This window comes from Poecilia mexicana, unplaced genomic scaffold, assembly GCF_051168715.1.
Source record: "Poecilia mexicana isolate PSO_F unplaced genomic scaffold, ASM5116871v1 scaffold_6, whole genome shotgun sequence".
Lineage (NCBI taxonomy): Eukaryota > Metazoa > Chordata > Actinopteri > Cyprinodontiformes > Poeciliidae > Poecilia > Poecilia mexicana.
The window spans coordinates 19,711,421-19,736,593 of record NW_028263375.1 but is presented as its reverse complement, the minus strand read 5'-3'; the positions used below and the strand labels follow the sequence as shown (position 1 = coordinate 19,736,593).

Genomic DNA, 25,173 nt, shown 5'->3' with positions numbered 1-25,173 from the left:
TTTTTCCACTTATTCTCTCCATTCCAGCCTCACAGCATTTATCCTTCACCGTTTCTCTCTCTCTCTCTCTCTTACTTTTCTGCTTCATCTCTTCTTCGCTCAACATTCCTGAAGGGGATGGGCAGCATGCAAAGACATGCCTGTGCTCTTTGCACAAATGCTGGCTAAACAAAGGAGAGAAGAACTAAAGCAAATGAAAAGGATAAATTGCTTTAAGTTTGTTGGACCCGGCTCTTTGTGATTGCGAATTTGATTATGTGCATTTCACAAGCAAACACGCTAGGATTGCAATTTCTGCTCCATTTACCACCAGCAATGAGATTAATGAAAAATACCTGTACGCCTAATTGCATCTGCCTTCATGCTAATGAGTAGTCAAGTGAGATCAAATGTTGAAATGTTCAGCTCTTCTCTTCTTTAAGGCGCATAGTTATTTTCATGTTTGCAAACCAAGAGGAAAAACGTGAAGGGTTCCTCTCCCTATGGCTCATGGGCCTTTTGCAGGAAGACAGGAGATGAGAAATACCAGACTCATGTCCAGACACATAAATCACCATCTCCATGGATACTATATGAATTCCTGTCGAAGGAAACGCGTCGGAAAGGAAGAGGAGACAATGGGAGCTGATAAAGAACAAAAGAAGAAAGTGAGAATAAAGTTCAGTGAAAAGGTGGAAAAGATGGTTGGTCATAGATCACAGAGGTAAAAACCAGAGCAGAAAGACTAGTTGGATTAAAAACAGTTTGGACAATAAGAGTGAAAGAGCTTGCATCTGGGTGGGAGCCTGTCACAACATGCCCTGAGCTCCGGCTGAACTCCTCCTCCCTACATTCCTGAGGATAGGAGAGTCTCTATCCATCGTACGATCTGCCATGTGGGGAGCCAAACACCTGTCAGTCAAATACTAGACCACGCACTCAAGCAGGGGTCATGAGTCCAATGGGTCAAGGGCACAGTCAACCATAAAACAGATTAATAATGAGCGAAAGCGGGTGATAAACTATGCAGAAGAGATAACAAATCCTAAATCCTCCATTGTTCAAATCAACCTTGTGGCAATTTGTCTCAGACTTGGGAATTTTGCTTTCTTCAAAAAAAAAAAGCATCATCAGTTTCAAGTAGATTTCACTAGTCTGCTTTATTGAAATGTGATTACGCATCAATAAATCACACCTAACAACAGGAAATCAATCAGAGCTGGGCTGAGTAGCGTTTGTATTTAAAGTTTAACGTTTTGTAGAAGAATGGACTTCACAGAAATGATCATAATAGAAATTGGATGAAATAGAGCACCTTCAGAGAAATAAAATATTTATTTACAAATGATAACTTATCTGAATAATTCATTGAAAATATTTAACTACAAAGATGCTTAAATTGATAAACAGGTATGTACACTGGCACAAGATATCTTGCTTACAGGCAAGGAAAGAAAACTGCAATGAGTTCATTCAAAATGGGGGCATAGATTTGTAAAGGCTGGTTGGCCCCAATTTAATGTCTTTCTGTTGTAACAATTCGTCACCAGTGGCCTCTGGCAAAAGTACAATTTAAACTAATGTGTTTTTCCACCTTGTGCTAGTAAATTTCCCCATTACCACTTGAGTGTCTTTTCTTTTTTTTGCTAAGATGCCTGTAAATTGTTTACACCAAACTGGTTCCTGTCTCTAGTTAGATAGTTAGAAGCCTTTTCACACTAAAATGACAGAGACCTTGAGACGGATTTTTGAAAAAGAATTTCAATAACGGGCGTAAAACAGTTGATTGATACCATTTTTTGAGCTTCTTGTTGATTTTTTTTTTTTGATTTTTTTTATGTGAAGCAGTCGGATGGATGGCAGACCAACCGGTGAAATGTTGCAGCATCAAAAGAGTTCCCACCATGCCTACAATGTGACAGTCCTCAGGCATGAAAGTGTAATGAGTCTTTATCCTGCAAATGGCCACAGGACTGTGGACAAGGTCACTTGTTCAGTGTTGGAGATTAACCACATGACAGTGTGAAGTCATCCAAAGAAACAGGTGCAGCATCAACTCAGCCAGCAAAAGGGTTCAAGAAAAATAAAACGCAGCTTGGGAGCCACTATTTTTCCAATTCATGCATATCATGTTATGATTTTAAATTCCTGAAAGAAACAAATAATCATCTCCCATAGCTCAAAGTCTACCAAAAATTCTAATAACCCACCGAAAAAAAGCAGCAGAGACAGACAGGAATGTCTCTTTTCTTGGGAAGTGTGTGATAACTTTGGCATTGAGACTTGGAAACCTGCATGTTTGCAGATATCTCCAAGGCAGATAAAATTCTGAACATTTCTGATCCAAAGCAAAACATCACCTCCAGATTACAACTTCAAGAAACACAACAGTTCACAGGAGTGTTTGGGCATCAGCCTGTGAGAGCTTTCCAAATCTGGTTCACAAAGTATTTAGTTATGGGATCAATACTGCCATCTACTGGTTTAAAAAGTAGATGTGCGAAAACTTTCATATTGGGCAGTTAAAGAGAATACTTTTTTTTTTTCAATGTAAAGACTGAAAGATTATGTTGTTGTTCTTCAAATATCTTTAGGAATGGGCATCAATTTCCTCTTTCAAAAAACTTTTTAACATTTTTACAGAAGTGTGGATACTTGCATGCAAATATGAACTTGAAACCAAATCATGATGAATGCACTGACAGCACAGAGACCAGCATTCTAATAGAGACTGTGAAACGAGTTACTTTTAGCCATTTGTGAAAACTATATTAAAAAAACCTAAATAAATAAACAAACTAAAACAAGGAAATGTGAGAACCACAAAGCATAGGTGTGGGTTTAAGGAGCCGGGTGTTGGTGACGTAGGAAAGAGGTGCAACTGGAGAGGCTTCAGTCAGAGACCTGCTGATGTTTGCTGAGGAGAACAAAAAGCAGACTGTGTGTATGTGTGTGAGAGTAGGTGCAGCGCAGGATAAGGTGGAGGGGATGGAGAGAGGAGAAAGAGCATCATGGAAAGAGGAGGTGGTGGGGAGCGGTACTGGATTGGGCCCATGTTTGTACAGGGTGGAGCATCAGAGTGTAGAGGATGAAGTGTTGAGGTGAACAGAGCACTCTTTTCAGAATATGAGAAAACATTGGTTTAGATCATCTGATAGAGAACAACTAAGGTTTCTATGTATTATTCCTTCTTTTTTCAGGCTCAAATGTCCATAAATATGACATTTTTAACATATAATAAAAACCTTCACTATGCATTTATGGCAAATATTTTACATAATAGTCAGGCTTTAAGAACATGGGTGGCTGGATGGATAACAGACAAGAGTAGGTGGAGCTGAAGCGGGATTAAAACAATCACCAGATTGAAAAATGGATGAATCTACTGATGGAAGAATTGACAGACAAAAGATGAGTGGACAGATGACTGAATGAAGACATTGATTGATTGACAGAAGCTGATGGTTAAAGGTATGGAAGTACCAATAGCTGGGTGGACAAATGGACAGCTAGATGAAAAAACGAATGAACAACTGATTGAAAAACTCATGGGTGGACAGATGGTGGACAGATGGTCATCTGAAATAAACTTAAATCAGCTTCCAATCTTTTCAAGAATCAATGGTGAAACTTGTGATGGGCCTCAAAGGCAACCAGAGATAGAGAAGAAGGTGTGAGGACTCTTCACCAGATTGAGGGGGGCTCCCTCTGTTCAAGGTCATATTCCCAAATCAAGAAGAACGCAACCGTGTGCACCATAAACACACAGCTGCACACGAAGCAAAGGCACAGAACGTTCTGTTGCGTACAGCAAAGAATAAATGACAACTTTTTAAAAATCCACTAATCAGTGCCTAGGTACCTAAATGTGCATCTCTGAACTTCACGGAGCATTAGCATCATAAATGTGACAGTCATGTGGCTCAGTGTCTCCCCGAGGTCAGCCATAATGACTGTCAGTACAAATGATCACGATTTAAAGAAAAACGCCTAAGATCAGCACATGCTAAATTACATTAGTCTGCTTCGTAACACATGTCCCAGCCTGTTTCGAGGTAGATTACATAACTGTTCGTCTTCTCGGCCTGTAACAAAAGCAACAACAGGCAGAACGGAGAGATGAAAGCAGTGTGTTTAGGGACAGGGGGTGGGTGGGAGGTGGAACCCATCCTCAAAGGAAATGTCTCCCATTTCCTGCACCGGCAGACAGCGCTCGACTTAATCAGGCAGTCTGGCATGTTGGTGTTTGAGTTGTTATTTTACCCCGGCCGATGCCCTGCTGAACTTTAACCCCAGGAGCAAAGAACAAGCTGACCTGGGCTAAATTTGACATGTGCTTAAAAGTTATCAAGGTGAAGTTTTTAGCCGTCCGTTATACTTAGATCTACAAAACTAAACATATTTTTGAATTTTTTATTCTTTTTTTTTTTTAATAAATGGTACCCCAAAGTGCTTTATTTTTCCGTAAGACCTCTTCAATAAAATAAGAATTATGACATAAGAGCACGAGGATAGTTTCTTGCTCTCCTTGATTTGGCTAATGATGCGACGTCTCCAATAAAAACACTCCTGCAGTCCTCTGCAGTTTCTAATTTTGTGTTTCACATGACACGGTGGGAACTTTGTGCGTTCACAGACGTCATTGTGTTCTGTTCAGTAGCTATCTATGAAGAGCATTGCTGGAGTCTTCCCAGCGGCCCCCACCCAGCGTCTGGTAGGCTTGGTGAAAAAAACCCCCCGCAAAAAAACAAAAAACAGCCGACTCACATCTGCTGCTCTGCTTATCATAACAGCCACTCGGTCAAACACACGAGATCAAGGACATTTTCAGAAAACAGTACAGCCAGTTCTTTTCGGCGCACACACACGCGCACACACACAAACCAAACCTCTGAGTGGAGTGGTTCAAAAAGTTAATTAGTGCTTCAAAATTAGCCACAAAAATAACCATCAAATCTCCTCGTCATCTACAACTAAATATTCAAAGTTTTAGCTCAATTTGTTCCACTAAAGGACCTGGAAATGGGAGTACAATATAAAAACAGCTAAAAACTAAAACTTCCTCAGCTCACAAGAGTGTTTGCTTACCCAGAAATCCTAAGAAATAAGGATCAAATAAGGAAAAGAATACATAATTTGGAGGAAGCGGGGGAACAATCTACCACCCTGATGACTAGACAGGATCGTCCCACCATCTAATCGTAGAGGAAACTCTGCTCCATTGTGTGAGCTTGATTAACTCAAGGAGTGATGAAAGCGTAGGAAGCAGTCACACCCAGGAGCTCGCAAAGAGGTGAGGAGAAGCATGTGACCGAGTGAGGCACAGAGCTGACTAAATCATCAAAAACAAGATGATGAGCACATTTTAATCTCTAATGGGTTTAGATTAACTGGTTGTTAGCCAGGTTTACGTAATTAATGACGGTGGTGAATAATAATAATAATAAAAAAAAGTCCTTGGCAAAGAGTGTCAAGGTGCTACACTGTGAGAGATGAATCAGTGACTCTGCCAGACGTAACTGCTTGCTGTTATCCAGGCTTACAAAGTTTGAAAAAGTTGTCAAATGTGCAGACATAATAGCAAAATACGAGGCACTTAAGAGTCAAACAGAAGCCCTTAATCGTGTAGTGATGAATGAAAACCAGAACGCTGAATATGACTGAACTAGTTAAAAATGTCATGCAAATGTTATTAATGACTCCAAGTGATGAAACCCTTCCCACAGCAGGCCTGATGTGCCCAGATGGCCAGTCAATGACAGGGGTTGAAGGAAGTGGGTGGAGGCAGATGCTGCTGTGTAGAGGCAGAGATGGAGAGGGGAAAGGCAGATGGGAGGTCAAATCAATACACAGAGAGAGAGAGAGAGAGGATGACGGTGCTCCTCACTTCACTGACACACACATTTGTTCACATCCCCCCCACCACCACAGATCCTATAAGCTCCTCCAGTAAGTAAATGGGATGAGTGGTTATTACCATCATGACTCACGTAAGCGTGCATTTCAGCATCTTCATGCCATAGAGGTGAGGTGTAAACAAGGCTCTGATTGGCTGAGGAGTATCTGGATCCCACCTGGGAAGATGTGCTCACAGAGTGACATCATCTCTCAGTGGAGGGGGGAGGGATTCTAGTGCAGTGTGTGCACATCTGTCTGCAACTAAAAAGGCCTCCAGAACAGCAGAGAAAGGCTGCAGAAGACATTTTAGTGAACCAAAAGGATAGGACATAGTTTCTAGTGGCACACAACTACAAAATTACACAGCTTCCCAGATGAACGTGCACGAGGCAGCGTGTGTGGCGTATTTTAGTCTGAAGCAGGGCACAAATGAGGAAGCTTTACCTACTTAACACCATTTTCTCCATTAAGTTAGACTGCGCCTGACCAGCACCCCGCCTTCCTTTCACCCCGCTGCCAGACAAACACGATAAACAGGAAGTGAGGCGCCCAGGCCCTTTCCGTTTCCCTGTAAATGGGCCTCTTGTTCTCAGAAGGTACACTGAGAAATCATGGAATGCTAGAACAAAAACTACCACGACCAATTTCCACGCTCACCTTTCAGAAGCCTGAAAACGTCTCAAAAGGAACGCTGTTCTTGGTCAGGATTTCTGTCCGACCCTTTTCCTGCCACCTGACCAACAGACAGACTAAAACAAGCACAATGGAGACATTATTGACTCAGTTGTAACATATTTTTTTAATGTCTCAAAAGGTGCGCCTGCTAACTCGGACAACGTTTTAATTCCTATTTGACTTTTAAAGTTTACCTTTGGGTTTTGTGGACACAAAAACTGCTAAACACACAAAAGGCCTCCAAAACAAAAACACCTGTGCTGTTTTTTAATTTAAGTGCGTGTGCTGACGGTCAGGATCTAAAAGTGGAGGCGAGGTTAATGCAAGGCCATCTTTTTCTCCTCCTGAGCCAGCAGAACAAGGCTACTTCTGAAAACACACACACACACACACACACACACACACACACACACACACACACACACACACACACACACACACACACACACACACACACACACTGTATTATGTAATTGCTCCATTGTATGAGGTGGTCTGACCTCTGCAGTGTCTGGGAGATGTAGTGAAAGTCAAGAGGGACAGTCGTGAGTAAAGAGACAGGCAAATCTAAAAGAAAACAAAACCATCACTTCATAGGATTCAATCAGCAAAAGCCTCATAATATTTAGTAATGTTTAGACACAGAATGGAGAGTTAAAAATCTGTTTCAGGCCACCTTTGGTAGATAACATGTATTAACATCAAAGGAATGGGAAATTGACAGCGACAGGAAATTCCTGAGGATTAAACCAAACAACATCCACATTAAGCCATGGACTTCAGGAAGTTCCTGAAAACCAAAAGAAGGGAAAAATATTGGGTCTGAAACAAATGTAGCAAATTTATAAATGTTCCTCTGTACACAATGCAAATCATTAGTGATGCCCATAGTAGAGGGAAGGTAAATGGATGGTCAGAAACTCAAAAATACAATTTTATTTCCACCCAGTAAATGCAGCAACAACAACTTGCGCTGACAAAAACAATCTTCAGTGTGGAAGTTAAGATTCAAAGTTAGCCACTTTTAGTTTCAGAGAGGCGTTCTCAAACAAATCCAGAATAATCATAAAAAGCACAAGAAGGTCCTAATTATGGAAAAATGCATCTGCTGCTCATCCAGGGCTTTAAACAGGGACTGAGAGCTTAGCAGAAAAACTAGAAGCACGGCAAAGTTTCTACTTCGTCCTTTTGAGTTTTCACCCTTAACTTCATTGCACTTGCGAAGGCAACAGAAGTAACTTCTTCAAAATCAGCATTCATGCTTAAACAGTTTCTTTGAAGAAGAAACAGAAACATGCTTTTAAATTATAGAACTGATTTTACTGTGCAGTTAATCATTATTCTGGATGGTACAAATCAGGATTCAGTGCCAAGACTACAAGAAGTTACCCAACCCTGAAAGGCTCTATTGGCAAAATGAAAACTTTGTTTTTCTCTATACATAAATCAAGACTTTCATGTTGATTTAATTCGGGGCCATGTGACCGTTGAGCCGTCCCACGACCCTGGGGTCCGATGGGGTAAGGGAAGGGAAACGTCGTTCGGTTGGCGCTGAATGGCGCCCCGATCGAGCTGCACGTCTCAGCTGGGTGGAGCCGCGGGGCCCGTCAAAGACGGCCTAATGAGAGACACATGGCAGCCAGTAGGGTCCGCTCTGCTGGCACAACACACTGTGTGAGGATACACTCAGGGCTATTGTTCCTCAGCAACACGTTATGACATTTACCAACTGATCCACAGCTAGCAAACACAGAGATATAAACACACGCTCCGGTCATGTGCTGGGGCCTGGAGGCCTGGATGTCCCCATGTTTCAGCAACAGGTCAAAGATTATTCTTTAGGCTAAATAAATATTAAACCGGTTGATCCAGAGGAAACAGAGAAGGCTGCATAATTTAGTGCTAATATATCATTAACATAAACAAAACAAAGGACTGTTTGTAATATTTGAAGTTTCATGAACTTGCACTTTGGATGCCAGTCTAATCATCGGGATTCCTACAAATTTCACCACTAAAATTTTGGAGCGTTTCCCCTCAGTTTTCCTAATATTTGTCACATGAGCACCAAACTCTAACCTAGTTGAATTTTACTACCTCCAAACTGCACAGATAAAGTTAGCCTTTGGATTTGGCTGTGTAGTAAAGGACTATTTCACCGTTTTGTTGTCTTAGATTGACTTTATTTTAAAATCTAGAAGACACTTGTGGATTAGATTATTCTACATTAAATATAGATTCTCTAAATCGGTCCCTTTGAAAATATAAATCTCTAAAATACGGGTTTGTTTGGCATCTAAACCTGACACCAGTTTATAAACCACACATCCACCTAATAATCCCAAATCTAAGAGAGCATATGGGCCAAAACCAGCATAAAAATGGTTGTTCTCCCATGCCTGAGTTTATCTGTGGGTTCTGTCAGGAACTCAAACTGTGTAGAAACCCTGAATATTCAGCTGCTCAGTCTCGACACCCGAGATGATGGTAGGACGTTTCAGAAAGAAATTGTCATCGCATGACTTTTTTCTTATTTTTCATCCCTAAGCTGTGACGCCTTGTGTCTCCTCCAATTCCGCACAAAGGATGATGATCTCTTAAAGCTGTTATTTTATAATGAATTAAATGCAGAAAGGATCACCTTATGGAGCACCAGCTGTCCTAAGAACGGCTCACATAAGGACTCAATAGAAAAGACAACATTTTGGTTTGCACAGACCACGAGCTGACAGGATTCATATAATACTCATTTAGCTAAATTTTGATATTCTATTATTTTTAAAACTCAATTCTAATCAGTGCAATCCTTTATTTTGTACATACACATTTAATTTTTGCCATATTTAGCCACTGAAATCTAAACTGCAGTCAGGCTTTCTTTTGAAGAAAACCGCAGAAAAAACTGAATGCACTTAGTAGCAACCTAATGCTTCTTTATTCTCTTTTTAAACAATCTGCAGGAAAAAAATGCATGAGTGGCAAGAAAGCAGTATTAATTTAGTTTAGCTTACAAAGACTGTTCCCTCCTCCTATGTCCTGCCTCTTTAAGACATCCTGCCCAATGACTTCTGTTCAATTCAGGAACTCAACATTTTTTAAAGTTTACTACAGACTTGTCAAATTACATACAATTTACAGATGACAAAAATATTACAAAACAAAATATGTCTTCACTTCTTAAAAGTAAAGATTTGACAGGGCTGCATAATATTCATAACACAATTCATTGCAATGACAAAAATCTATAAAATGAACCCACATGTCCCTCATTCTCCTCCATCATCACAATGTTCAAACCTCTCTGTCTCAGCCGTCTGATGTAGGTCACCAAGATCTGCATCAGTTCTGGGCATGAAGGACAGGGAAGGTGCAAAAGGCCAAATCTTTTACTGGCAAGCAGAGTCTTGATGCACAGGACCTGAAATATAACACCCTGATGAATATTGCTTCCAAGCAGACCTTCACCAATTGCAATATTACACACAGTGATGGAAAACATGCCTACAGCATTTATTTACCTCTCCCAAACTCTTAAAGGTGTAACAAGGTTACTTTCTCAGCCTGTAATATTTGCTCCCAACCTACCCTACGAAGTTTCAGGCATTTTATTAAGCAAACTTGAACAGGCTAAATGTTTCAGTTTAAATATCAGCACTTGCTTCTATAGGAACTAAAGAGCTAATTTTGATGTGTTGCTCACTAATAAATGGGAGGGAGTTTGGAGTTATAAGATTAACACAATAAGCAAAAGAGTTAAAGATCAAATGACTTGGTTTCCCTTTAGATTGTGACAGCAATAGTGATGCCAGTGGTGTGGTCATTTTATTGATGTCGAAAGGGTAGTTAAATATACATATGCATACTATTGGTAAATGTCATTGATCAGCCAAAACAGCGGTATTAACCTCAAATGTCCCAAATTTTCAGATCGGTGCATGCATCCCTACAAAAAAAAAATGAACCAATCAACCTAACTGAAATTTAAATCGGCCATTTCCACCCCCCAGTTACCAAAAGTCCATAATAAAGGAGGTCATCTAATCACAAAAATATAACTTTTCCTATTCATGTAGTGCATAGAAGCTCTGAACTCCCAAAATTTTGATAATTTAAGAAGAAAGAAGAGTGAGGAAAATGTGGGTTCCACGTCTTTGTTACAGTGATTGTTTTTCATGGATGAAAGGGAATAATCTTAGAATTTCACCTGTGAAATTCAAAGCTCCTACCACTATGAAGGAATCAGGAGGATGAAAAAAAGTTGGAATCAACCTAAATGGGAATCAGCAGGTCAACAAGATGGGAATAATCAGTTTCAGATTAGTGCATCTTTGCAAAAAAAAAAAAAAAAGATTAAAACTATGAAACAACCTTCCTGAATCATCCGTGCTTCATTACTGCCTCAATGCGCCTTACAGCGAAGCTCACATGTAGCCTCTGATTTACAAGTCACACACCTAAACAGTACCCGTTGCTCATGCTCGAAGCTGTATAGAAGTGTAAGCATCAGTCCCGAACGGGAATAATGTAATCCAGCTGTGCAACGCGGCTCTGCATTAAAACTACAATTTTACGCTCACCATCAAAACGCTCCCCGAGAGTTATATTTAGACTTTATACAGCCGCTAAGGCACCGTCGGCCTCGCCAAGCCCGCAACCACAAAAGAGGAGAAACAGATCCTTTCTGCTCCAGCTACCACAAAGTTTAGCATAAAGTCTTTTCAGCATCTCAGCTCGAGCACAGAAAAAAAAAAAAAAAAAAGCAGCAAGTCAAAGTTTTAAACTAAAATCTTAGCTCTGCAGCACGGAATAAGTTGACGGAATGCAAACATATTCAAGTATGGACAGAGTTTTGTGTTTAATGCAAACAAGAAAACCAGGAGGAAGAGGCAAAACACATTCCCATCCCCTTAAAAGGGAACACTGTGTCCCAAACAAACAGTGCAGCTTTGCCAAAAGGGGCACAGAGCGGGATGGGAGGAAAAGTTGGACGAGCTTGACCAACTGGCCGTCTTCTGGATGCGTTCCATTTCCTTCCGATTAGTCTCAACCCGCACCTCCAAACAAACCTGCAACCAGCAAAAGTTCATCATCTCTCTGGCCGATTGCCACGGCTGTCCCCGCGTCCGCAACAACCCCCCCTCCTCTCTCTCCTCCTCCTCTCTCAGTACAAGACAACTCAGCAGAGATTCTGACGACAGCAGAATCTCTGCTACAGCAGCACTGTCCTCGAGCGTCTCCTCCAAACCGCAGCACAGTAACCGAGAAAGTGAAAGAGTCGGTGGAAAGGAAGGAAGGGTGGACCAGAGACGCACAGGAAAACATGACAGTTGAAGTTTACGACCGCTGCAAACTCTATTGCGGAGAAACGATGGGGAAAAGTACCTATAGAAGAAGCAGTCGCAGCACACCAGCACCCCCATCAAGCCAGCGGGGAAGCAGAGGCGAGGAGAGGATGTGGCGTTCTAACAAGCTGTGCCGTTTTTCGGCTCCCGGTCGATGCGCCCGGGTCTGCAGACTGGGCTACAGGTGGACCAGCTCCGGCACGGCGCGGCGTGGGATCAACCGGCTGTTGGCGTCAACGCACGTCACGCGGAAAGAGGACGGCCAACGCGCACGCACAAAAATAAATCATTCACAAAAGCAGACGCGCCTCTCAGCGCCTTGCTCTTTCTCCCTCTCAACCAACTACTGCAACCGCCTGGCTCACTTTCACACTCCTGCTCCCTCTCTCCTCTCTCTCTCGCTCGCTCGCTCTCTCCTTCACTCACTGGCTCTCACTTGAAAGGCGGGAAGATTAGCTTGGCAAACAGAGTCCCATAAACAAACCGCTGACTCTTGGGCAGCAGCAGGCACACTGCAGAGGAGACAGAAAGACAAGGCTGCTATCTCCACCATCTGTGTATGTCCGGGACCAGGGCTGGACATCCCCAGCTCTACTTAGACCAAACACAGTCCCCGAAGTAGAAGTCTGAGTCAAATCCGGTCCGAACCTCTGGGGACGGTTAATCAGTGTAACGTCTTGGTCTTTCTACACTCAGTAATACGTTACGGTTTCAAACAAATGCAGCTAATTGTCAACCAACACGGACAAGGGAGCACAGCTGCAGGAAAGCACAGGATGTAACCTCCTTGGTGCACGTATACAATAACCATGACTCTTCATTCACACAATCCATGCAGAGGTGCAATATGGGAGGGGCCAGCCTGGAGACAAGCCCCTCCGCCCCCCTCAAAAAAGTAAGCCAATTGCTACAACGTTCTCTACCGATCTGGCTTGGGCAAATAAGGTGAAGGACACAATGAGCGATGGGCCTTGCGACATCACCCTCCACCCTCCCTGCATCATTAAGGAGAAGCAATTACTCGCTCCAGTCTTCTTTATTCGCTACAAACCCTTTAAAAAAAAAAAAAAAGGACTGCAGTGTACAAAGTGCCGTAAGCTGATGTAATCTAAGACTGCAGACCCAGCCGATCCATACGGACACAAACAAGGGATTAATGGCTGAGACAACCTGCGCTGGCGAGCGCCGACGCTCGGAGTCAAAGGGACTGACCTCCCCCTCTCTGCCGACCCGCCACAACCTGACAAGGAGAAGCCAGAAACAGACAGCAGTCACCTTCAAAGGGCAGCTGTTACATAACCACTGCAAGGGAACTGACTCTCAGCTCCCAGTTTGTCTCAGAGTTGGAGAAACCCCGATCTCTGGGTTGAGTGGGTAGATGGAGGAACCTCTATGTAAACTAGAATGTCCTGGAAAACTTAATATATCTCAAAGCTTCCATGCAAAGAGCAAAATTTATTACGTAGCTTCATTAGAAACAAAACTGCATATTTAAAGTTGATTTTTTTCCCCCCCCTGTTAATTTGGGCTATTGTAGCTTACGTCTAAAAAAAAGATCCAACATTGAGTTTCACAGAAAGATTGAATGTTGCATAAAAAAACCTTAAGAAGCAGTGAGAGACCAAGTCCTTCTGGAAAATGAAATCAGAATCTCCATAAGGAAGCATGAAGTGCTCTGAAATATCCAGCTAAATGATGAAGCTGACACAAAAGACCAAGTGGAGAGATGATGTTCCCAATCCTGTCAAGACCCTGCTGCTTGTGAACCACATTTTTATCTTCCACTCAACTTTCCATCAATAAACTCGGAAACAGGACTCTGAACTGCTAGCTTCTTATAAGGACTCTTCTAATGTCGCCTCCTTTTTAAGGAGGTCAATAACTGTAAGCTGGACAGCTATCAAATCAGGAGGTCAAACATTTTAGTCTTTTTTTAAGAAGATTGAATGAGAAATTGAATTTAGATTGTTTTCTTAAATCAGCTGTAAGCTAAAATAATCAAAATTTACAGAAATTACCACTTGGAAACAGTCGTGTATAACAAATCTCTACAATACGAGTTTCCCTTTTTAAATTGAATAAGATTCATCTTCCTCCATTTCTTCTTTTTCTGAGACTAATTCTGCTGCAGTAGATCATTCGGTGGGACGGCAACAGGCTCTCTCTGCAACTTTCTCGGCTTTTGTTTGCCGAGGATGACAAAGAGCTGCAGCATCTGATGACGTCGTGTCTTCCCCTACGCCACCTCCACCTCGGCTTCCTGCTGTTCTCAGGAGACCCGTCTCCAGGAGCCTCGGAAAACAAGCTGCCCTCAGCAGCAGACGTAAGGGTTCGCTTGCATCCCACGGCGCTGCATTGAAGCACAACATAATGGCACACAATTTGCTAAATGAAAGCGGAAGGGGGAGAAAGGCGGATCGAGCGACACCGCCGCTCCGGCACTTTCCGCTGAGTGGAGGAGTGAGCAATAGAGCTTGGCACACATCAGCTCCCGCTTTGTGTTTTTGCACCTGAGAATCAGGATGCGGCCGTTGCGAGGGACAAGTGCGGCGGAAAGCAAAGTGCCCAGAAACAAGGGAGCGGGGAAATGGAGGGCCGTGAGGAAAGTGTACGAAATTAAACCACCAATAAATCAAATGTCACTTTCAACAATGTAACCGGCGATCTGTGGGATCTCGGTCGCCGTGTTTTTGTCTCGACTTCCTCCAGACTCGAGTCTTATCGTAGAATCCAGACAAACAATAAAAAGCAAGACATTTGGAGCGATGGCTTACGTAATTGAAGGGATCTTTCCTCTAAATGCATGACCTGAACTGAGAGCAAGAGAAAGGAGCAAAACAAAAAAGAAAAAAAATAAAAAATACAGAGTTCATGTGGGGAGAGACCTAATTTGTGACGGGGATTAAAAAGCAGAAGAACGAATGGAAATTGTTGCCATTATTTCAGCAAGAACTGGGTTAGGATGTTAACTGGAGGAGAATGCAGGATTTGCTCTGCTGTGCATCTGGAACCACAGATGTGCTACAGTTTAAATCTCAAGTTTAACAAAACCCAGAGGCGCGCACCGTTTCTAAATCATGGCCCACTGCATCTCCCAGCATTTCTGTACCAACAACAATGGTTCTGTTGGCAGCCTCTCACACTGAATAGCGACAACACAAAGGCAAAGTTGCTGGAGCTCAGTGCAGATCTGAGGGACAGGACAACAACTTAAAAAAATTAAATAAAATCTATAACTACATGATTAGCAGAGGTGAGCCAACTTAATTTGATAGATAAATCTACAAACATTCGCAGAATAATGCATTTTAAATCAGCAGAAACAAGGATGCAGTTGCTTAGCTATAGCTACGATGACCAGAGGAATGTTTGCAAGTATAAAGGAGCGCACTGAACCACCATGGCAATGGTTTTATGTCCTTATTTGAACTGAACGCATGCTGTACAAAATATTTTAACAAATAGAACATTTACACTTTACTTAAGCAGCTTAACTGAAAATTCTAAAGTCAAACTTGGATGCAACTTGGCTTCCCAAAAGCAACAATAATGACAAAAACAAAGGGAACTGATTAGAATGCGTCGATTTTCTCTTGATCAGCTCTGGTCAAATACAGAAATATCTGAATTTATTTTCCTTTTCCAATAAACGTATCAAAACCTAGAGTGAGAGTTTAACCATGTTTGCTGATAAGCAACATCAGCATGTACTTTGATTTAACTTAAGAATTAAGTTAAAAGAATCTTAATAAAAATTGAAGGTAGGTGCATTTTAAAAAAATCAACATGTATGTAGGAAAATCTTATAATTTCTTCATTTTCTGTTGGTCTGAAAACTATATCAAATATTCTGCAGAACATTTTCTTGTTTTGTGTGTTGTATCCCTTAGGGGGAAAAACAAACAGGAAAAAGTGTATGTGTAAAAAAAAAAAAAAAAAAATCATGTCAACCTATAAAATGTATTTCAATTAAATCACAACTGGAGCTTCAACTGAGGTTCTGCCTTTAACCTAATCAAACTTAACCTGAATCCTGCCATCTAATCCTTCTGGCCAGAAACAAATCAGGTTTGTTTTTTTTGGCTGACACATTTTACCTTTTTTTAATTTTTATTATTATTATTATTATTCCCCGAGGAGATTTAACACATACAAACTCTTTAGTGTTCATTTTGTCAACAAAAGCGAACATATAACCATAAAATACAGGTTCTTTCATACTAAGGGTTACTTTGAAACCAACAAAAAAACAACAACAACAAAAAACACCAATCTAAGATTATTTCAGTTTAAGCATTTAAGTTTTCTAGCCTTTCATATCATAAATTAGACATAAATACTGCCAGAAAAAGTTGGCTTTTCTTTTAATTTTAATGGTTTAATTTTTTTTTTAATGCAAAAGTTTTGTTTCTCATCATCTGTCCAAGCAGAACAAGGGAAAATTGGCTGATTTCATTCACTACAACACAAATGGGTAACTTAATTTAGTAAACCTTTCCACCATATCCTTGGGAAGCGTGCATGTTTAAACTTATGGCCAAGGGGTGTAAACAGGAAGTGGGAAAGCAGAACAACAAGAAACCGTTGGGCTCCTTTTCCTAAGTGGAAGAGGGGAAACAAAAGAGTGAGCCCAGCTAGACAGGTTTCTCCCGATCCAGTCCGTGGCTTGAATCACAACAGGCCAGTAGAGGATCATGGGAAGATTTTAAGACTCACTTATAGTAAAGTTTCTGAAGATAATATCAGAACATGTCAAGAGACATAAGTATTATTCTAATAAATAAAGGTATCTACTTCCAAGAGCTGCACTATGAAAAGTAAAAAAATGAATAAAAACCATATTCCATCCGATTGTTATTAACGGAGACATGCCGCTATGAGTGAGAGCCGCACCGCATGCCTCCCTGGAGGAAGAGACCCTGAAACTGATTTACGAGCTTCGGACATGACAAACACGCCCCCTCCCCTCCTCACCCCGCAGGTCCACACCAACAAGTTCCCGCTGCTCCACATTGCATCACACTCACCTATTTAGCGTGTACGAGCCGTTCCTCTTAAACCTCATCCTGGACGACAGGAAGCGGATAAAGAAATCCAGAGTGGACGGCGTGTCCGGCTTTGGCTGCTCGCAGCTCGGAAAGAAACGAACCCACGCTTGCAGTAAACCCTCCGTGGACGGACGCGGAACAATACTCGCGGTGGCTCTTTGCAGACCTCTCTCTTTCGCGCTCTCTCTCTCTTTCTCTCGCTGCTCAGACATCCACTCTCTCCTCCTCCTGTTTTCTTCGGTTTCCCCTCAGTTCAGTTTCCGCGGGGCTGGGTCATTGAGTGTTGCATTGTTGCGCGTAAAGCGACGCAAAACGCGGCGTTTTTAACCCCCCCAAAAATATCATTAAAAAAAAAGAAAAGAAAAACTTGAACTCCCAGCCCATATTCTGGCATCCAACAGACATGAAGTAACGTCTGAAAACATGGAAAATGTGAAGTCACAAATGAGCAGCTGCTTGATGGAAACCCACCATCGATGCGCCTCTGCTTTTTCTGCTCCATTCAGGCTCCTGAGGAAAGCTCATGTTTCCCCATCTGAGGAGCTATTTATACGCCCAGCGTCCTCCCCAGGCTGAACACAAAAGCAAACGCCTCCAGCCCAACACGCTTCTTATCAACGCCGGTAAGGTGAGACAGATCTGAGGCTAAGAATAGGGCTGAGGGATTCATTACTGCCCTTTAAATCCCATCCAGTACTGCGTGTCTCTTTGGAATGAAAACATACTTCACAGGTGGAGGTTTGATTAAAAATGTGATTAAAATGAAAGTGATTATAATCTAACTGTAGGTACACCGAGTGCTTTCTAGAAAATTAATGTGTTAATGTAATAGAACATTCTAGGAAGCATCAACCCAGATTTTAAAACCCGTAAACAATAGCAGACCCTCTGCAAAACAACTAAAACAGACAATGTCAGGCTGTAATTAAGACTTTGCCAAAATAATAATAATAAAAACACTCGCATCATGAACAGACATGCACAGATCAGCCTTTTCCATGCCAATTCTGACAGAATCCTTCTTCCCTAAAGGACTAAAATATAAAACTGCTGCAGGCACTTTAGTAGAGAAAATGATTAATGGAGGGGGAAAAGTGCAGATTTTGCACTTTCCCACGTCAGTGCATAATATTTTAGGTTTGATCTGCCAATTCTAATATGAAAAATCTGCTGCATGTTGCCAGATTTAGTACTGCTCCCTCTATCAAACAGAAATGATTCAATAAAATACAGAACGATCCCCTTTTGTGCATTTAAACATCTGTTCCTAACTTCTGTCTGATTTTTATTCAACTCAGAAAAATGCATCAAAGTAAGTACTGTTGCTTGATGGATAATAGGTGCTCCTATTGTCTGAAAATGATGGGATTTCTTTTGTTTCATTTAATGAATAGATTTTTCAGTGTTATCCGTCAGTCACCAGTCAGAGTCAAACAAAGGGAATGTGAATGATTTGAAACCATTTGATTAATTGGTTCTTTGCTAATTCTGCACCATTTGCATCTCTTTTCTTCCTGGATGAAAACTAAAGAGAGATGACAAAAAAAAATCACTTTAGAGCAGCAAAATGTGACTTTTTTTGTTCACATCTGCACCCCTTCACCTACATGCTGAAGTGTTTTATGCAGGGTCTGTTTAGAGAACGGTTGCTGCTCCGGCTGGATTCGATGTGTGTACACCAACTACATCTAATTTGAACAGTAAAACCGGTTTGAACTTGTATTGCAACTTATTAAAGTAATCTGAACGCATGAGAAAAACGAGGGTCGCAGAGAGCCAGACCACAAAGACACAGTTCACATGGACCGTTACTAAGCAGCTGGCTGAGAAGGAAAATGTTCCCGGTGATAAACTCCTTTCCACATTAATTCATTTTTTTTTATAAGCTTTAATATGACATTTAAATGAAAGCTGTTTTTGTGTTTCTCTTATGAAGAATCACATCATACTGTGGGTTGTTTTGAGAGTTTTAAGTTTGTGCATCACAGTAAAAGCAAGCTGGCACCAAAAGTGCTGATGAGTTGCACTGCTGCTGCTGGTGGTGGTGGTCAGCCACTGCAGAGTTACACAACAGCCAGGAGGAGGAAGATGATGATGGATGAAGCAATGAGAACAGAAACCAGGGTTAAGCTACTCTTTGAAGCAAATAATATACATAAGGACGACCTTGGAGTGAGAAATAAGCTAAATCACAAGCCCAATTTTTGCATTTTTTTTTTTCTATTTTCAGAAACTATTTACTGTGTTTTTGCTTATTGGACACAACGGATTTTAAAGACGAGGTCTAAACTTTGAACTGCTTTTAATTGACAGCCGAAAGTTGGAGAAGAAAACAGTGAAGACGCCAGAAGGTTCAATTAGCTCCATTATTAGTGCAGTTCAATTCTGCTCCTTATGTTCATCCCTAATTTTTTGCTTCTTCGTCTACACCTTAATTGCTCACGATTTAATTAGGTGATTTTTGTCTTTTCAGTCATTAGTCCATTTCTTTCCCAATTCTTCATTCACATTCGCCCATCACACAGTAATCTGAGCTCTTTACATCAAGTATTCATAGCTCTCGAGCTTTTGTTTCACATTTTGTTCTTCCAACCACAATCTTCAATGTGAATCATTCAGATTTTATGCCAAAAGCTAACGCAAAGCAGTGCAGTGCAACTCGGTTGCAAAATGGAAGGAAAATTGATACGTTTTATTTGATTTTTTCAACTTAATTTCATTAAGTTCCATTTTTTTTTACATTTCTTGATTATTAATTTGACCAAATAAACTGAAAAGTGTGGCATGTATTTGTATTATGACTTTACATGAAAAAAATATATACCGTATGTATGTGTATATATATATATATATATTTTTTTTTTTTTTTTTTTTTTTTTTTTTGACTGACCTTTCAATTTTGTCCCATCAGTGACCTGAATTCAAAGTCCATCTAAATAGAAGCTGTGAAACATGCTTGTAAATCAAGATCATGAGACTTTTACATGCTGGGTGAAAATAAAAAAAATAAAAAATCCAGAATTTCCAAAAGTTAAATCTTCAAAAACCAAAAATGTGATTAATCGATAGAATCGATTCATCACCCAGACCTACAAATATGGTTTTCTGGTCAAAAGACACTGAAATTTAACTTGTGGGTTACTTGCAATTCACTATGTAGTTACAAATAACTGGACATTAACCAGAACCCCCCCCCACCCACCAATTCCGCTGTTAAAACATGGTGGTGGTGACATCATGCTGAGGGAATGTTTTGACAAATTTTGACAATTTGTCAAAGTTCATGGCAAGATTGAAGATGAAGACTTTATATGTCTAATTAGGCTGAGCTTGAACTACTTTGCAAAATCAGACTCTAGATCCATAAGGCTGAAAGAGACAACAAATTCAAGAAAGGTGGGGTACAAATCACAACCACGTTTCAGATTTAAACTTAAACTCTCAACAATTAATTTGTCTATTTATCCAGACTAGAAGAATAAGAATGTATGAATGCAGAGAATGAAATAAAGTGTGCACTGACTGAGCTTCCATCTTTGATTTGCTCTGAACGGCAGAGAAGCTTCCAGAACGCGGTCATTGTTGGCTGCGGTGTGGCTGAGAAACAGCTCTGTTCCCTCCGCTCCACCTCAGGCTTTCCAGGAATACATTGAGAGTCAAAAAGCTGGACCGCAGTGCACAAACGCAGCCTATAGTGAGGCTCCGGCAGCTAGAGCGCATGCATGATGAGAGGCCAGCTTTGGAGAGCTCAAACCGCAGCAAGTGCCAAGTTCTCCTGCGTAAAACAGCGGCGATGCCGACGCTGCCCTGCTGTGACTGCCAAAAAAACAAAAAACAAAAACAAAACAAACAAAAAAAAGAACCACCTCATGAAACCAGCAGCATGTGTAAATTATGCTGTTTAATGTATATTAGCTTTTTGCTGCCAAGACCTGGGTCCAGTCCTAATAAGCTCACACAAACAACAAGCAAATTCACAGAGCACAGCTAAGATGGGGCCAAACCAAGAGGTGCAGCATAAAAAGACTCGTATATACGCCCAGGTGGAGAGACGCCAGGAGACGGGCAGTCTGTATGCGTCAGCCTGCTACATTAAGCACAACATATACAGTAAACAGAGGACACCACAGTAATGCAGTTCAAACAGAGCGTCCATTCTTCACAGCTCGCTTTGGGCTGCACCACAAAACTGAAATAGCCATGCTGGTATCCTGGAGCTCCACGAATGGCTCCAAAAAGGTAAAAAAAAAAAAAAGGTAAAATATTAGGCCTGCAGAATCTCGGTGAGCATTATCTTTCGAGATCCAGAAAGGTTCAGTTTTAACTGAAATGCCACCTGACAGCGGAAATGAAATGTAACCCAGCCCATGAATTTATCACTTCTTACAGCATCTTCAGAACGTGGAGACCAAGCCAACGTGAACCCTATGTACACAGATATCATCACTGACATTTATGCACCCACCAGGAAAAATCACGCTGGTGTTGGAGTCACGCTTCAGGTCCTGCAATCAAAATATGTTTGTTGCAATATGCAGCTAAACAAACTGGAAACATTGTCAAATAGATTGCTCCATTTCACAGGGTGAAGGAATGCAAAAGGAGCCCTGACCAGGGACCGATTTCAAAAACTGTGCAGTACATAAACATACGTTCCAGTAGGCCAACAATTATGTGATAGAAACATTTTTTATTGGTCTTACGTAACTTAATTCTCAAATAAATCGAATTTTGGTTTTTCCATTAGCTGTAAGGTATCAAAAGAATGTGCTTTGAATTGATATTTTTGAATTAAATGAGCAAAATAAACCTTAGAGCTGTATGGGTTTAAGTACCGTCTTTAGAAAATAATTTGAACAGATAAGTCATCTTCGCACACATTTTCTAAACCGTTAAGTACATCAAAGTAAAGTAGCTGCACTGAAATGTCCTGGAGGGAGTTTATATTCTACTTCTGCAGCCTAATAAAATGTTTACTGGCCATTATAACTATTTAGAACCTGCTAAAATATTAATGATGCGACAGTGAACGTAATCCTGACTGCAGTTTTACAACCCCTATGATGCAATGATAAGTGCTTATGCTGAGGATGATGAGACTATGGCGCCACCTCCTGTTGTTTAGGAAAAATGCATTTGATTCTGCTGTGGTTAGAGGGCAGGAAGTAATTGCTAAAGGCATTTTATGCTTTTTTAACAAAATGTTTCGTTTCATTTGCAAAAGGACACAAAAGGCAGACGCATTGGCCGTCGCCGACGTCTTCTTGACTGGCATGCGGTCTGCCACTGCCGGCATGTAAACAAAGACTCAGCACTGGTGATGAAGTCTGAAATTATAGGGTGAGGACAGATCATTGCATTAAAAAGGATGAAAGAGATGAGGCTGAACGACAAACCCTCACAGACAGAGTTACTGGTATGTAGAAAGAAAAAAAAACACTAACATGAGTAATGCAGAGGTTTGAGGTTGAGGAAAATTCTTAAGATGATGATAATGGGATAAACAAATATTTCACCAAGTATAAAAAAAAAAAAGAGTTACTTTTGAGTGCCGTGCAAAGGAACGGAACCGGCACAAAGAAGAACGGACTCATTGATCCGCCCGCCTCAGGCTGGTGGTAGACTGGTGTTGCTGGTTTAATACTGCAGCAGCTTGATTCGGTCATGTGATACCAGAGCCGACAGAGCCCAGTGAATGCTGGGAAAGGCTGCGAGCCATGATTATGCAACACCCAGATCTGATTTCATGCCCAGTGGTTCTCTCCCTTCCGTTCCGGTCATTTCTTTATCTTTCCATATCTGCATTTCCCCTGCAATCAGTGACCTATCCTTTCTTAACCCTCTTATAAATCGCTTTCTATTGTCTTGGGACTCTCCTAAACAGAAAGCAGAGAGCACAAGTCCAATTAGAGCAGTAGAGTTGCCCCTGGTAAAAGCTGATCAACTTTTGTCCCCTCCCAAGAAATGCAAACCTCACTTACCATGGAGAGTGTGGAGATGTAGATGTGCTGCCCTCTAGCGGTAATAAGACACATTCATACCATTTCTGCATAATTCTTTGGGTGTTTGCTGGTCATGAAATATGGCTGCTTGTAATACAGGAGTCAAAAAGACATAAAAGCACACAAGAATGTTTAAAAGGAAGCCTGGCGAGTCTGTTGAAATTGACCCGTCTACGAGAATCTCGACGTGCTTCACATGTTTCTACATGTCAAGCAACCAAACACTGTTTGCCCCGTTTCAGGAATTACCCTTCATTTCCACTAGAATCTGATGTCACATGCAAGTTTTAAATCTCACAGACCTAAATATGAGAAAAGAAGAAATAAATGTGCTGATATCTTGACACTTGAGAGTGTGAAGATGTCACAGTAAGTGTTTGCTGTAAAAATGGAACATTCTAGTTTCTGCCTTCAGTTGCTTTGCTCCATAGCCAGCAAATATTTAGCTCTGCGTTCACACCCATGGCTTCTCGCTGCCATCTCAGTGCAGATATGCCCTAATGACTGCTACAACTCAAAACACTCTGCTTCTAGATGGCTATCAGTACTGTAATCTCATGTCATGTGTGTACATATGAATAATTTCTAAAAGCAGCAGTGTGCTCTTCCGCTGTTTGATGATATTTATTTCAAAGTGGAAACGATCACCATGTACCCCTGTGTATTCACTTGTGGTTTTTGAGACGCAAAACGTCTCTGTCCAAGAATTTGCTTGGTCTAATTTTACTCAATTATTCACGCAATAATTTTTTTTTCGTATGTCGACGCCTCCAAACAGACACCCAAACAGAAGCCTGCCTGATTGAGTCACACTTGGATGGAAATTTCCACAATCTGACCTTCAAGGTAGAATTAAGAGAGTGGGAAAGCCCAGCAACTGTTAGTGTAGATTATAGTTGGGGGTTGCTAAAAAGGAAAAAAAATAAAAATAAATCAATGCTTTGACATTATGCAATTTTTTACTAAAACTTGTAAAACTCATTCATTCATGAAAATTAGGGTTTCTGCAAGTTTCACCAATTAAAATTTAAGACTTTTTAAGACCATTATGAATTACATTTAAGACTTGTATCACAACAGAAATGTACAAAAGAAAATCGCAATGAAATAAATTGCATAGATTTGGCAAAAGTGGGTGAGTGACTAAGACGAACATTGTCCAGCCAACTGGCGATAAATTTGCACTTACTCATGATGGTTGTAAAAACGTTAGCTAGCTTTGTTTTACCAGTTACCGGTAGTTTCAACTGCCTTGGATCACTGAAGATGTCTGCGTATGACTCAATGTTTTGCATAACAGAAAAAAGACCTGCAAGAAAAAAAGAAACTAAATAGAATATGCAAGCCTAAATATTCCTACCACGACAAAATCTAAGACCTGTGATTAATGTATTTGAGCCCAACTTAAGACATTTCAAGGCATTCATTTTAAAAACAGGAATTTAAGACATTTTAAGGATGTGCAGACAACCTGAAAATGGTCCTAAGTGTTGATATATTTGTACAACAGGCTCATTATTTCATTCGGTTTATCATTGTGTCAACAGAACTAAAGCAGGAGAGTCCAATTTCAAATTTAAGGCAAAATGAAATAATAGGAAAACCTGCATTGGTCAAACTCCAACTATGGTGTTGCTGCTGTGCAGCCGCAGTAAATAAATTGCACTTTGTAGTTGGATATTTGGTGCAATCCAGAGTTCTGGGAAGATTCCTGGTATTTTACCAGATTTATCCACAACTACACATACTCTAGGTGTTAAATGGAGTAGGTACTTAATCTTAAAATCTACGCAACTCAAAGAAGAATTCATGCTAGTCATTGACTTGCTACTAGCTCCTTCTATACAAGTTAGAAGAAAATAGAAAAGCTCTGTTAGCTTTCAGATTCCTCAAAAATAGTCAATGCCTTCTTCTTTTCTGCTTGGATCCAGAAGTGAAGCTTCACAGCTAGAGGATGATCATCACGGACAGAGGAGGATAGTTCACCGAGCGAGACTGAAAGAGGACACGTGCGGTTCAGGACACGCTCACGTTGCTGCCTTTAGACTTCAGAATGACAGGCGCCAAGCTGAAGTCTGCATGCGGAAAGCAGCACTTCCTCCATTTGTACATCACGCTGTTTGTTTTCCTTTCAGCACAACAAGTAACTGCTTCCTGTGAGCTCCTGCTGCAGACTCCCAGGCCAGAACAAAGAGACGACGAGAAAACAGTAAAGTGCACCAGGGACCG

General features: G+C 41.0%; 1 protein-coding gene and 1 long non-coding RNA gene across 3 annotated transcripts in view; both read right to left on the bottom strand.

Moving 5' to 3' along the window:
* The window catches only part of mob2a (MOB kinase activator 2a), a 65,060-nt gene that overhangs the window by 19,840 nt on the left and 20,047 nt on the right, over nt 1-25,173 (bottom strand). The window contains exon 1 of one of the 2 annotated variants that reach the window (XM_014985292.2): nt 16,922-17,591. The exons of the other annotated variant lie outside the window; for it this stretch is intronic. Within the exon in view, the coding sequence (XP_014840778.2) occupies nt 16,922-17,154 (233 nt within the window). The 5' untranslated portion in view covers nt 17,155-17,591. Of the gene's footprint in view, nt 1-16,921; nt 17,592-25,173 lie in introns of those variants that run through there. 2 annotated transcript variants of the gene reach the window in all.
* LOC148158690 (uncharacterized) lies at nt 76-16,909 on the bottom strand. The gene is made up of 2 exons (XR_015763055.1): nt 11,935-16,909; nt 76-9,970 (listed from the first exon to the last, which is right to left on the bottom strand). It is a non-coding gene; the product is annotated as an uncharacterized LOC148158690 (long non-coding RNA).